Source organism: Zootoca vivipara, chromosome 2, assembly GCF_965207765.1.
Source record: "Zootoca vivipara chromosome 2, rZooViv2.hap1.1, whole genome shotgun sequence".
Taxonomy (NCBI): Eukaryota; Metazoa; Chordata; class Lepidosauria; order Squamata; family Lacertidae; genus Zootoca; species Zootoca vivipara.
In genome coordinates, this window is record NC_142584.1 from 67,301,460 (window position 1) to 67,315,752 (window position 14,293).

General features: G+C 45.8%; 1 protein-coding gene across 6 annotated transcripts in view; it reads right to left on the reverse strand.

Moving 5' to 3' along the window:
- Nucleotides 1-38: 38 nt before the first annotated feature.
- The window catches only part of RNF123 (ring finger protein 123), an 88,462-nt gene continuing 74,207 nt past the window's right edge, over nucleotides 39-14,293 (reverse strand). For all 6 annotated transcript variants that reach the window (XM_088663182.1, XM_088663177.1, XM_088663178.1 and 3 more), the window contains 4 exons: nucleotides 9,672-9,814; nucleotides 4,894-4,988; nucleotides 2,082-2,167; nucleotides 39-1,437 (listed from right to left, as the gene is read on the reverse strand). In XM_088663182.1, coding sequence (XP_088519308.1) covers nucleotides 1,338-1,437; nucleotides 2,082-2,167; nucleotides 4,894-4,988; nucleotides 9,672-9,814 — 424 coding nt within the window. In that variant the 3' untranslated portion in view covers nucleotides 39-1,337. The remainder of the gene's footprint in view (nucleotides 1,438-2,081; nucleotides 2,168-4,893; nucleotides 4,989-9,671; nucleotides 9,815-14,293) is intronic.

Genomic DNA, 14,293 nt, shown 5'->3' on the forward strand with positions numbered 1-14,293 from the left:
CCATAAAATGGGGAGAAGAATACACATAGCTCACCGCCTTAAGGAATAATAATTTAATAATATTCCATTGTATGGAAGTTAACACCCCTTCCACTTTGGAGGGTGGTGGGGGAGAGAGACAATCATAGATGCACATAAGTTAAAATTCCTTGCTTCAAGCACAATGCTTGCTGCCCTCCCCGACACTTCTGGTTACAAGTCACACACAGTTAGTAAATTAAAAAACAGCAACCATCCTTGTCTGCTCCTGGATAGTACAGGCAGCCTGGTCACACAGTGAAGGGCTGGTGCCATGGGCACCTTCTGCTGGTGGAAGAGAGCAGTGCAATCAGGTTCACCCCTGCAGTAGCCCATAAAGATCAACCTAGCTCGTACTTCTCCCAACCAGAACACAATGCATGGGATGAACTCTGGCCCCTGCTGTATCTGTTTTTCTTTTCTTGGAGAAGCTTGGGAGTCTATTCAGACTCATTCCTCTGGTTGTGGGCTTCATCTCTGCGCTTCCGTTAGTAATGGCGTAGTGTGCCTGCTGTTGCATTCACTAAGCTCCCCAGACCAAAAACTGGGCCTTGTGTCTTTGCTATGCGTATCTAGCAATCCCTACCTGCAAAGGAAAGGAGCTATATGCACAAAGAGCAGAGTCTAATGTTTAAGTGGACAGATGGTACAATCTTTCACTTACCAGCGCATCTGATTGCAGGTGGGAGAATGGCTTGTCAATATCTCCCTCCATCACCAAAGCCAAATCAGGTGGCACAGCTGGGCGGGCTGCTGCACGATATGCCCACGTAAATATCTGAACCAACTCTGAGCAACACACACACTTGTCAAAACAGCTGCTAAGCGCTGCAGCAAAAAACACACTTGGCTAGTGGCCAGCTGGGCTCACAGGAGCGATGTTGCCTGTGAGATCAGCTTTTACCCCATCGAGAAAAGCACCACACCAAAGGGGATGTGTCCCAGCTACAGTACGAGACAGGCTTCCTGGGGCAAATGCAGAAAAGGAGCTACAGATTCAGGCTGAGGTAGAAAACCTGAGCATGTTCAGCCCCCTTGTACATGCCCCATGGGAAAAGCCCAGTGCCTGCTGGCTTGGAGTCAATGACAGCAACAGGAAGTGTACCTAAATTCAGGGGGGTTGAAGGATATGATGTGGCCGAGGGGATGCATATGGCAGTGCCTGGCCTGCAAGAAGTGTTATAAATTAAAAAACACACAACTGAGCTCAGCTGTGCTGAACAGCAGCCGCCTTTGACAGAGGTGCTCTCGAAGCAAGGAGAGTCCATCATGTGGAGAAGCTGCCTGGGCATGCGGCCCTGCCCTGCAGGGTCCAGGCACTAGGAGGTGGCTGGCTTCATGTAATCATCCACACCCGTGATGGTGGCTTTGCAGAAGAAGCAGTCCTTGTTGTTCATCAGGTGCTGGTTGATACAGGCTCTGGAAAGACAATAACAGGAGGCCTTGGACATTTGTTCACAGCTACAGGCCGAGCTTTGGCCCAACAATACGTATCTAGTACCTAAAAGTCCCTTGCTGGGTATAAATGAGTGTGCTGTGCATGCAAGATAATGCCCACTTTCCTCTTAAAATCAAATTCTACAGTAGCTCTGTATAAAACAAATTACAAAAATTGGTTTTGGGGGCATGTGCTAAGTTATGGTAATGACTTAGAGGAATGGGAGACACTGAAGTCTTCCCCTGCCCTCAACCAGTTTGAATCCTGATCAGCCTTCCCCATGGCTTCTAAGATAGAATTAAAAATGGCACACTTTATCAACCAAACTTCGCAGCCCAAAAGGTTAAAATGCTAGCTTTTAAAAAAACAAATCAGTTGAATCTGCATGCACAGTGCAATCATAGCCTTACGTATGGGAGAACTGGCCTAAGGATCATGCTGGTATGTCTTTCCATTAGGGCAACAAGTGAAAAAGAGAGTTCAGCTAGGAAGCTTCAGAAAGTTCAAATGGCAAATTTTGTTAATTAAATATCCAGTTATGGTCTGGGGCACCTTCTAGGACCCCTTCCATCCAACCAGAAAGCAAAAGTAGAGAAAAGCCCACATCCCCCAAGGGATTACTCACTTGCAGGACTTGTGGGAGCATGGCTTGAATACGGCAGATATGGGATGCGCGTAGCAGATGGGGCACAGGTCCTCCTCACTGGTGGGCTGCAAAAGAAGCAACACACCACTCAGCTTATTGGCAGTTGCCAACACCCAGCACACATCATGGTGCAATGCAAGGCGTCTCATGGCAGAAGAATGGCAGTTCATTAACAGTTAATAACATGAAGGTTCTGCACTGGACGCTTGAAACTGAAATGGCTGGTTGGGTTTGTACGCTTCATGCCACAGCTTACTTAAGATACATGCTGCAAATTTTAGGTCAGAACCACTTGTGTTGCTTTGCTCTCTAAGACTGTTGCCAGTGAGGTAGGAGGGGAAATGGTTCCAGGAAGATTCCACCATCAGCTAAGAGGGCTCTACTCAGGAGGGCTAAATGAACTGGAGGGCTACCTCTACCTCCATGGCCAAGGAAAGAGGAGAAAACAGGAATTCTAGCCTGTGTCTTGTTCTTCACAGGGCAGTGTCCTCACTTTGATTGCCCCTCCTCTCGGCCTGATTAGACCCCGGATGTCTAGAGGGGGAGTGTGATAGGTCTGTCTTGCTCTTGGTGCAAAATGTTATAGGAACATCCCTCACTGCCACTGGATGTGAAGCCCATGTTTCCTTGCCAACTATGCTCTGTAATCAGGGGGAGGGTGTTTTTAAAAAGTAAGTTATGAATTTTATTTCCTCTTTTAAATGTAACATCTTTCACTGGGGAGTTCTATAAAAACACTGTTGACGGTAGGGACTGCATTCCTTTGGGTATTATGAGGACTCCTTCTCCCGGATGATGTCATAATGGGAGGGAGGGCCTTGTCTGTCCAAGAGAAGAGGGAATCCCAGTGAGCAGACTGCTGCCACAAGGGGGAGAAAGTGAGATTTTAAAAAAGTTTCGAAAAGATAACAATATAAATGTATCTCTTATGGATCTCCCTCTTGGAGCACAGACCATAAGCTGTGCCTGTAAAGAAGACTGTTAAGTGCACCTATACACATCCTGCTACCTTTCAATATAATTTTGGGAGAGCTAATAATCTCAGCAGCAGAAGCAGTAGTCAAGAATATACGGGGCTAGTCAACTTCTCTGCACTCGTCTCCCTGTGCAAAGAATGTAGAGTTCAGCTTAGCTTGAGGTTCTTAATAAAGGTTTGCTTCCTGCCCCGGGGTTGGCCTAGGCTAAGAGCATGAGTTCCTACTGAACCCAGGGACAGTGTGTTCCCATCCCATCAGCTCTCTCTCCCACCCTGTCCTCCTGCAGCAGCCTTCATGCAGCTCCAAACTGCAGCTGGAAGATGAGCAGCCACATTAATAATTCAGAACCTACCCCTGGCAGAGATCAGGTTGCTTCCTGGATCACAGCTTCTCTCTGGAGGTCACCCAGACAGAGCAACACATGCGGGGGCCGCTTCAGCAGCCAGAGTCCATCTGGGTAGCATCTGTGCTGCTTAAGCTCCTCCTCCCTCCGTGCCCATCCAGTCCAATTTTTTTTCAACAAAGAAACCCAGTTCTGTGCCTTCAATTTCGCAGATTCATCTTGAACAGCTTATTCTGCTTCCAAGGTTCAGAATTTCAAAAGAAACTGGAATTGTTTGGGCAAAGATTAGGGTTGGGGGGGGGAGGGAGAATGGAGCTCTCAGGCCTCACTTCCCTGAAGACAGTGGAACTCCTTCCCACTGGGATATCTGCTTGGCCGCTGGGTGTTTGCAGATTACAGATGGTGAAGAACACAGAGAATAATCATATTTCAGTGGTCATAAGCAAGTGCTGTACTCAGCGACCTTGTCAAGTGAGCACGTAGCACAGGAATTTTGACTCATTCATTCTATGTTGTACTGCTGCTGGGCTGGCTAAACCCTGGTTTAGGGGCCTGGTCTGACCCCTCAGTCAGTTTTCGTCTGACTCCCCACCACCAATTTTGGCAGTGCCAGAAAAAGGGGGGGAAATAATGAAGTACACTCGGTATGAGGTAGGTGGGCTTCAGCGCCTTCGATGTTCCCCCTTCCTAGTCATCAGGTTGATCATTTGATGAGCAGAAAGGGGATAATAACCCAATTTCCTCAGTTGACCAGCATGGATCAGCTGGGAAGAGGGGGCCTCTTGAGTGTGTCATGTATGTGTGCATGAAAGTGGTTAGGGTGGGCACCCCCACAACTGGCATGTAAACCTCAGAGCAAGGGGCCAAGGATGAATGTGACCCTCAGCCCCAAAAAAGAATAGCCACCCCGGCTTAATGAAGTTGAGGATATTATTAGCTTAGTAAGTGTGCATTAGCACCTGTGCATATGTATGATCTGCATCTACCTGTGCCCACTCTCAGATCCTGCTTCCACAGGAGAACACACTGTCCTTACAGATGGCTCTGTAAAGCAGGGGTAGTTATGAGGGTGATGCCAATATATTGTTGGACTCCCAATGGTCAGCAATGATGGGAGCCGGAGTCCAGCAGCAGCTGGAGGGCACCACATTGGCTATCGCTGCCCTACAGCATTAGAGGTCAGCATCAACCTTTGCCATGGAACTTGGACACTTACCCCATATGATCTTAACATGTCCAAGCCAAACCAGGTACCCAAGAAACAGAGACACCCAGTGTTGCCAAGCAAGGTCAGTAATGGCCCGTGTATCTGCAGGACCCTGTGAATGCTGCACCTTCACTTCCCTTAGGCAATGCAGCAAGGGCCGGTGCTTGACCTTTTGCCTCGGCTGAGGTCCTGCGAGGGGTGATGCTATGGAGGGTGCCTTGGGCAAATAGCCACACATATTCAGTTCATTAGGTTGAAGCTTACCAAGGTGGAGGCTGCAGCCTGCTTGGACTCTTCACTGAGGTGGCCCAGCATTTGCTCCACCTTGGCCAGCTCTTCCTGGCTGATATAATCAGTGTCTGCAGAGAAAAAAGATTAATGATAAAGGAAGGACAATTGGCAGCAGAGTGGGGGTGGGGAGGCACAGGTTCTACTATTACTATGCAGAAGGGGGGAGCTTGCCCCAGATTTCTTTTTTTAGCCCCATCCCACCAATGACTGGTTGGGAGGGATTAAAATGAAGCTGCGGTGGAGGTGTTTGGCCACATGGTGGCAGAGCGCAGCATGAGCTGATCTGTTAACCAAGTGATGCGCAAAGAGGTGAGGCACCTTGTTCTCAGGGTTACCACAGGAGAGAAGAAAATGGCTTTGCACAGTAGTGATCTATGGGGCAGGGACAAGGGTAGAGTTCTCAAAAGCCACCAGATGACAGCATGCATGGGAAGCATTATGCTGGTATAGCTTCCCTGGGCATATTGTGGCCACAACTCTTGCTACAATTAGACAACCCTGCGATTTAGAGTGCTGAAGAGAAATACTAGTCTATGTTTTAAAATATGCAAGCTTTGAGAACCCCATAGACCATGCGATCAAAGATGACCAAGTCCTCCAGACAATGACAAGGAAATGGATGTTAAATATTGCATCGGGAGTGGCAAGGCATCCACGAAAGGGATGAAAACTCTTCAGTTGTCACAGGGCAATCAAAGCTTCCTATCTGAGCAACTCATGAGGGGGAACACAGGAGTGATCCTACAAAGCTTAAGCAACATTATTGTCAATGCCATTAAGGGCTCCAGCTGTAATATGTGAGAAAGATCTTCTGAAGCATGCATGCTCCAGCATACACACACACACACCCCTCTCCCCCCCCTCTCTCCACCCCTCACATTTCTGATAAGCACGTGTTTGTTCTGGGGGAGCCTTCATAAGAACATAAGAAGAGCGCTGCTGGATCAGGCCGATGGCCCATGTAGTCCAGCATCCTGTTCTCGCAGTGAACAACCAGATGTGAGAAACCCACAAACAGGATCCGAACACAAGAGCACCTCCCCCTCCTGCAGTTTCCAGCAACTGGTATTTAGAAGCATTACTGCCTCTGCCCTCTGCCTCTGCTTCTTTGGATTGCTTAGGCCTCTGGGATTTGACACAGCAAAGTGCCCGTGAGAACTAGCATAGTTTTCCTTACTGGATTGAGCAGGAAAAAATGGTTGGCAGAGAAGGCACAGGTCAACTTTGGCCATGCCAATACACCAGAGTCTATGAAGCAACCTTCACAAGCGGATCTAATATTTGCAAAGACTATCTATGGGAGAGAATATAAGCTGCTGGGCCAGCTCAGTTATCAGCATAGGCGGTGCTGCTGGCGGATACACAAGTACGTGCATTTTGGAAATCAGGCTTTTAGACAGACACTCCCTCCATAGCCCAAAAATAGGATGGGAACACAAGCACTTTGCTGTAGGGTAAGGGAATTCAGAGCCAGGCAAAAGAGCGCAACAGTAGGTAATGCTATACTGACACCGGGGGGGGGGGGCAGGGGACTCCGCATGCTCCATTCTGGGAAACAATTAACAGTGCCTCTTTAAGATATATGGCACAGTGCATTGCGGAAAACAAAAGAGAATCTTCCTGTGGTGTCCTCTGCAGGCTACTGCCTTCCCTCTAGCACACGTTTCCATGCTATCAGCAGGAAAAGGGAACCTGCAGTTGGCAGGCAGGGAAGTCCCACTTAATAATGACATTAGCAGGAAGGAAAGGACAGTGGTTATGTATAATCCCTGTAGACTCTAATTCAGCAGCAACCACCCCAAGGCACAGCCTTGTTCCATGTGAGGCATCTCCTGAGCTTTAGGATTCCCAGTTAACAGTAAACCTAGAGCACCTTCTAATATTACTTTACTTTTTTTTTACAGCAGAGGATCATCATCAATCTTCCCTAGCACTGCTTCAAAAAATTTCCAAGCACTCAACAGTGAGCATATTTGAACATGATAGAGTAATTGTCATTTCTCTTCGATGTAGCTTTCCTGGGCTCAGCAGAGATTCACAAGGGCAGAAACCAGAGGTCATACTTGAGCTAAGATGTGGTTTATCATATTGGCTAAAGGGCCTCTGTAAGATGCCTCAGTTCTGTAAAAACATGGAAGTGTATTGTTTTTATCAAGGCTGGACTAAGACGTTTTGTTGTTTGAGGTCTGAAGAAAAAGATGGCACCCTCCTTCCCACGTCACGTATAAAAACCAACCAGACTGGCAACTGGTTGTAACAATGGGATGGGGCCCTCCACTGCACCCAAGGACAGCAACCTAGCACAATGGGCGTAGGGCAGATTGAACGGAAAACACACAAGGCCAGTCCTATTATTAGGCAGAGCGCAACAGCCTCCTTAGGCAGCAGATGCTGGAGAAGCAATATCCCCTGGCCAGTCCTCCATTGTCCTTTTGGCAGTTCCCCACCTTGGGAGGACAGAACTGTGTGTGCCATGTGGCCTGTCTTGCACCTTCCTAAGTTAGCTTGCTGCCTTCAGGTGCTGAAATATGCTATCCCATCACAAGTGCTGAAGCAGCTTTCAGTCCAGTCAACTTCTGTGCATGGAATGGTGAGGGAGGAGAGAGGCCATCATCTAATCATTTGCCTCGGGCAGCAAATTATATTGAACAGGCCCTGCACACAATGTCTCTGTCCTTTAGCACTTTGCTGTTGCTCCCTGTCCCACAGTATCTGTCTCACTCTGCCTAATGGTAGGGCTGGCCCTGGCTTGCATGCATTTGCAGCTGGAGAACAAAAACTGGAAATGCCCCCCCAAAAAAAGCCTGAGGCAAGGAGGCCTTCGGCCAGCCTTTCATAGAGAGAGTGAGATAAATCAACACGATGGCCACAATTCAGCAGAGGTTAAAAGCAAGAGAAAGCTTTGCTGCCTGCTGCAGTACTGTAATCTTCCACAGTTCTCAATCACTTCAGCAGCTCTGCACCACTACCCCAATCAGATAATGCCTTATTTCGTCATCAGCTCAAGATCTCCATGGAACTAACAGTTTCTAGAGGTTGTGTAAATAAAGCCTGCACTATTCCTCAGGGATCACGGTTTCCTCCATCTCATTGCTCCAATTGCTTTCCTCTATCTCAGCAAACATCAAGGGCATGGCAGAGCCAAGGACAGGAGCTTGGTTCTCTCTCTCGAGCTGGACACACATTTCTTTTAAGAGATGGCACGTGCCAGTTTGGTATGCAAAGGCATACATAACAGTACTTATTTTTTCGCTATAGAAAAGATCTTTGCTGCCATCCTATCCAGAGAATAGGATTGGATCTTTAAAATGGGCTGTGAGGCAAAGTTAAGTGAAAATAAAATAAGAAAAGATGCAAACTACTTCTTCTCTGAAAACACACACACACACAGTGGGGAGGAGGCACAGTGTGGGTACTCTACACAGCCACGACTGGTCCCTCCGGGGAAACGTAAGCAGTGCCATGTGCTGCTCTGTTGTGCCACAGGACAGTAGGCCTGAGCAGCTGAAGAATAAGCTGCATCTGTTGCTGGCATTGTTGATGCAGGAATCTGCCTTCTATTGAGGCAGGCCCTTGAGTCAATCCAGCCTCATATAGTTTACTATTCTAACTGGCAGCAGCTCTAGGGTGTCTTGGGCAACACTGATCCTTTTACCTGGAAATGTAAGAAGGCTGAACCTGGGACCTCCTTGCATGCAAATCCTGTGCCCTACCACTGGGCATCTCACAAGTCCACATTGCTTTGCTAAACTCCCTCAAGGATACCCTGCACCTGCTCTATGCACGGAGCTACAGTCAGCTCACACCACCCAATTTGTGACTTTGTCTTATCTTGTTTTATTGTGTTGTTATTTTATAGCAGATGCGTTTTAAAGTGTTTTATTTTCTGTTGGAAGCCGCCCAGAGTGGCTGGGGAAACCCAGCCAGATGGGCGGGGTATAAATAATAAATTATTATTATTATTATTATTATTATTATTATTAAAGTGTGGCTTTATTTTTCTATATGGCTTTATGGAAAAGCAGCTTTGAATATTTCTTAGAAGAGAGGCTAATGAGCTTACATATATGTATATACACTCCCCCCTTTTTAAACCTATTCTTTTGTCTGAATTCTTAGCTGATCCTTCTTAGGAAATGTAAGAAGGGCCCTGCTGAATCAGGCCCATGGGCTCATCTAATTCAGCATCCTATTTTCAGAGTAGGCAACCATATGCCTGTGGAAACAGGATGAAAAAGTTATTGCTGTTGCTGTTGGAGAGCAGAGGCACAGGAAGAGGAAAACGGGGAGTTATTGCCATGGTGTTGCTACAGGGCAAATATATCTGGTGGCCTCAAATACACAAGGCATCTTTGAACAGCAGGGACAGGCAAGGAGGGAGGAGACACACAACAAGGTAGAAGGACAAGACAGAGGTTTACAGTAGGCATAGGCAAACTCGGCCCACCAGATGTTTTGGGACTACAACTCCCATGATCCCTAGCTAACAGGACCAGTGGTCAGGCTCTGTAGCAGAGATCTCAGTGACCACCTTTTCTACAAAAGGCACCTAGGAGTTACCCAAATGCATAGCTGCCAAGTTATCCCTTTTTTACAGGGATTTTCTCTTATGCTGAATAGGCTTCCTCGCGAGAAAAGCGAAAACTTGGCAGCTATGCCCAAATGGCAAAGTGGGAGGCAACAAGTAGCCAGGCAGGAGCAAGTGACTCATGGTGTATGTTCAAGCACAGCAGATCAGGGGAGATACTTACAGCTCTGCAGGGAGAAATGTTTCTTGTCAGCAGAAGCTGATGCCATCCCCAGGATTAGAGGCTCCGTGTTCCCCAACAAGTACTGAATAGAACGGAGCTGGAAACAGGGATCTGCCAGCAGCACAGCTGTTGCCCGCTCAGCCCTGGAAAGACAGACAGACATGCTTTATGAAGGCCTTGTCTTGGAGTGGCAGCACACCTCGCTGCTCTCAGCAATCCCTGTGTGACACGGCCATGTTTGTGTTCATGAGAACTGGCACCTCTAGGAGTAAAGGACACACTCTCTGGCCTTTAGAGCAATATTGCTTCATTAATATTGTTGTCAGACCTACTGCCCTGAGGCCATCACAGGCTGCTCCCGTTGCTCACGGGTGGCCTAGCATAGCAATGGTCTCAAAATGTAGAACTTCTTGACAGGTCCACCTGACTTAACATCGTATGAGCTATTTTTCTAGGTTGATGAGGCTTCATAAAATGGGGACTGCTTAATTACAGAGGCTGGTCCCTCAGAAGCCAACGGCTTTTGTAAAGACACGCAGCACAGCTTAACGATCACCAAATTTTCCGGCCACCTTGGTGTACAAGTTGCACACAATCAGAGGGCAAATGTCTCCCAAAAGCAACATCATCCTGGCAAATTAAATAGGTCTTGAACAGCAGAAATTGCATTCTTCATTTGATTGATATTCAACTCAAGAGCAAGAGGCAGCTGTTTAGCAACTAGATTGACTGACACACTGCATTTGCTATATGCCGCAGCCTGGAAGAACAAGAATGGGGGAGGAACTGTCACCATGAATTGTCTTGACTAGGAAGCAGATCCTCCATACAATTTAAGCACCTCTTTAAGCCATTTGTTGGGTCGGGTTCAACAAATAGGTCCTACTAGTGGAAGCCTAAGCAAAGGCTGGTTCTCTTTCCAGCATGCACCCCCAAACTGGCTTGGGGGAGGGATCAGAAGAACCCCCATAACAGTGGGGGGGGAGGGAGATTGTTCTATCAGAAAAGCAGAAATTCCTCCCACTACCTCTGTTGTGAGGGAGATGATTAGGACAACCAGTAAATACAAAATTATGTATATTTATTTTCATGCTGATGCCAGGTTGTCTGTTTATAAACAAGCACAGGTGAGAGGAGAGAGCGCGGCTGTCCTGAAGGAGCAAAATAATTAAAAATGAATTCTCAGGCATTTAAAGTTATACTTTCTAAATTCCACCATTAAAAAAACAACAACCCTCTCCTTCTACATCAGTCCGAAAAATGATTTTTAAAAATTTATTTAATTCATACATCACCCTTCATCAAAGGATCACAGGATGCTTTACAGCATAAAAACACAAAAATACCGTACATAAAAACAAACGAAAGAATAACCCCCCTCACCACATTTGTTATCATCCTGTTGCCATAAACACCTGATCATGTTGAGAGTCCAGTTGCTGTAATGATTCAAGAGAGCTCTTATCTACACTGACTACTAATTATGAATTTAAAGTAATGACTATGACACCTTACTTACCCTGGATCAGCTGTGATGTATTATGTCTCACTAATTAGTTGGGGTTTCTGCTACACTCTTGCAGCCATTTTGACTTACCACTTACCAAATACGTGTAGAATTGCAGCTTAATAATATAATCTTTTATCAAAATGACCATTCAGAACTTTTAATTACTTCCTCCTACTCTTTCCATTCAAAGAAGATTTAATATGGCAAGAACTGTCTTAACAGGTGAACACAATTTTTGGATTAAGAAATCTTACAGAATACTTAAACCTTCAAATTTCATGATGGAACACGAAATGATATGTTCATGATGGAACATATCATTTGCAACAGGAGTTATGTTATGTTTCTGCCAGTTTTTTACATAAACACACACTCACAAGATTAATTTCTTGTTATTAGCTTTTTTTGTTCTTTGTTGGTCTTCTTGTTATTATAGATTTATATTATTACAATAAGAATTTAATAAAAATTACTTGTTAAAAAGCTCAATTTTTCATGTCCCCTAACTGAAAGCCAAGCTTTGTTCATCACAAAGCATTAGAAGATATGTCTCATTACTATAAGGCTACAATGCTCCCACAATCAGCAAACGAAGCAGTCACAACAAGACATGCAGGCCAATAGTACAAAGAACTGAGGAGATGAAATTTATGGGAAGTATTATACAGCCTGCACAGAACTATTACAACAGCTACCAACCTCATAAGAGAGAAATGTGAGAACATAAAGTGGAATCTCAAAAGATTAAAATCAGAAGGCACAATTGCCCTCCTCATGTGTGCCTCCATGACACATAAAGGGGGACAGTGCTGTGTTCTCCTAGCCCTGCCCCTGATGTTGCTATACCTCTGACACTTGCACACTGAGTGGGATTCTGCAAAAGCACACCTATGTATGTACATGGAAAGGCACTTTATGTGAGGACACCTCGACCATGCAGGGGTCCTTGTCATCTCAATTGTCTATTTGCATACAATTGTACAATACCCTTTTCTGGTGCCCCACTCAATGCCCAGATTTCAGATATGCAGCAACAGTCCTGGCTCTGCCTTTCTCCTGCCCTCCATTTTCAGTGAATGTGTACGATTCAGTGCTAAGCACATGGCAACCAGAAGCAGAATGGACAGCATTTCCTGGTAATCCAGTATAAACTCTTGGAGATATTGTGATAATGTGAAAGCATGAACTGCGTTAGCACTGTACAGAGAAACACACTGGGCCCTTCCTACCCTCAACATACCATATACTGTAGCAGAATTAAAGTCACATTATTTCCTGAAGACCACTGATTTGAAACGAGTTTACGGGACCCTGTGCTGATGTACTTTTGGAGCAGTTCACACTCTTGTCTCTCTCACTGCTACTCCCTTGTTTCACTCTCTTTTAATCCATATCTCCCTCTTCCCCCATTTTCCTCCCTCCTTGTCCTATGTGGACCTGGGGCTGCTGGTTGCGCAGCCTGCTCTGTGGGTCACTGTTGGACCATATCAGAATACAGGGATTGGTTACAGATACAAAGCAGCACTTTCCATCCTTGTAACAAGCAGTGAGCCTGCTTCCTGGGATGCAGCCAGTGCATTTCCAAGGAACATGCATTTGTTTCTACTGTACACTTAACTTTATGGCTGTGCAAAGCTGCCAGCGGGGACTACTGCTGTCTGGCACCCCTTTCCTCCAAGGAAGACTAAGTCAACATTCAGAAAGGGCCTTTGTGAGTGCTTTGTCAAGGGCAGAATGATCCAGATTGCTCAGCAATGCAGCACTTGGGTGTAGAGAAGCAGGGGACCGAATTGCTTCAGATCACTATTAGCTTTCCTACTCATAAAGTGAGGAAGACCCTTCCCATGCCAAGAAAGGAATTAACACAGTCAGGGTGCTGCCAAAACACCACTCATTTGAAGACATACACAAGTCTCTTACCAGTATCAGGGGGAGCAGCCAGAGCACTTTGAACTGAACTGTTTCAAAGACAGGCCTCCTGTTTCATTGGCACACAATGGTGCCATAACTGTCCTGAGGACTCTGCAGTGAGATGGGGAGACTGCTCACCTGGAAAGGAGGCTGCACGTGCCGTGAATAAAGGGGCTTCAGGTGACCTTCTCTAGGAGAGAATTCAGGACTTGTGTTTGTTATAGGGACATCAGCAAAAACAAAGTGGTCCTGTAAAAGACTGTATGTGGCATGTCTACTGCTGGATGAAGCAACATGTATGATACAATACCAAAGTGAAAATCCAGACACAGGCAATTGCTAAGACCTCAAAGAAATGGATGGTTGATCTAACCCAATGTTTTGTGTTGAATTTTGACTATTTCTACTGAGGAATTTTATATCGTTCCAGAAAACATCTGATGCTTTAATGGTCCCGTTGTGTTTTGCTAATGGGTTGTGTGTTGTCTTCTCCAGCTGCTGTGACTGAAAAGCTTTGCATACCTTGAAAAAAATTGTGAGAGGAAAGTTCAATTTAAGCATGTTAGGCCTGATGGAATTACAACCCACAGATCACTTCCTGATGGCTAAAACTAATTTGATATTAATTGAATTACTCTTCATGCTCAGCCTGCCACATAGCAGTGACCTAGCTCTCATTGAAGTGGTAAACATGTGTCTCACTTGTACCAGTTCACAGTGCATTTGGAGGCTCACATGGTGGGATGCTCCCCTACACATAGAAAATGAGCATGCCAGAGAGAAGACCAGACCAGAGGCCTTCTTCCTGACATGCTAGTTTTCTAGGTGAAGGGATATTTTTTTCATGAACAAAGGAAAATTCAATCATGTGAATACCCACTTGCTCGCAGAGAGAACTGGATATTTTTGTTCATTTTCTTTAATAAAATAAATGCTTAAATCTGCATCATCTCAGATGATGATTTTAGCCCAATGATCTCAACATTCAAGCCTACTTCATCAACTACATGGAGAATATAAAGCTCATGGGCCTAATCAGGTCTGACTTCACATACTGTTGGGTATATAGATAAAGGATTACGGACAGCTCAGTTCTTGTAAAAGTTTTGCTGCTTTGCATCATCCATTTTGTGGAGAAGTATGTTTGACACTGGGCCCCAACAACACTTTCCCTTCCCTTCCCTGGAAAATACACCACTTC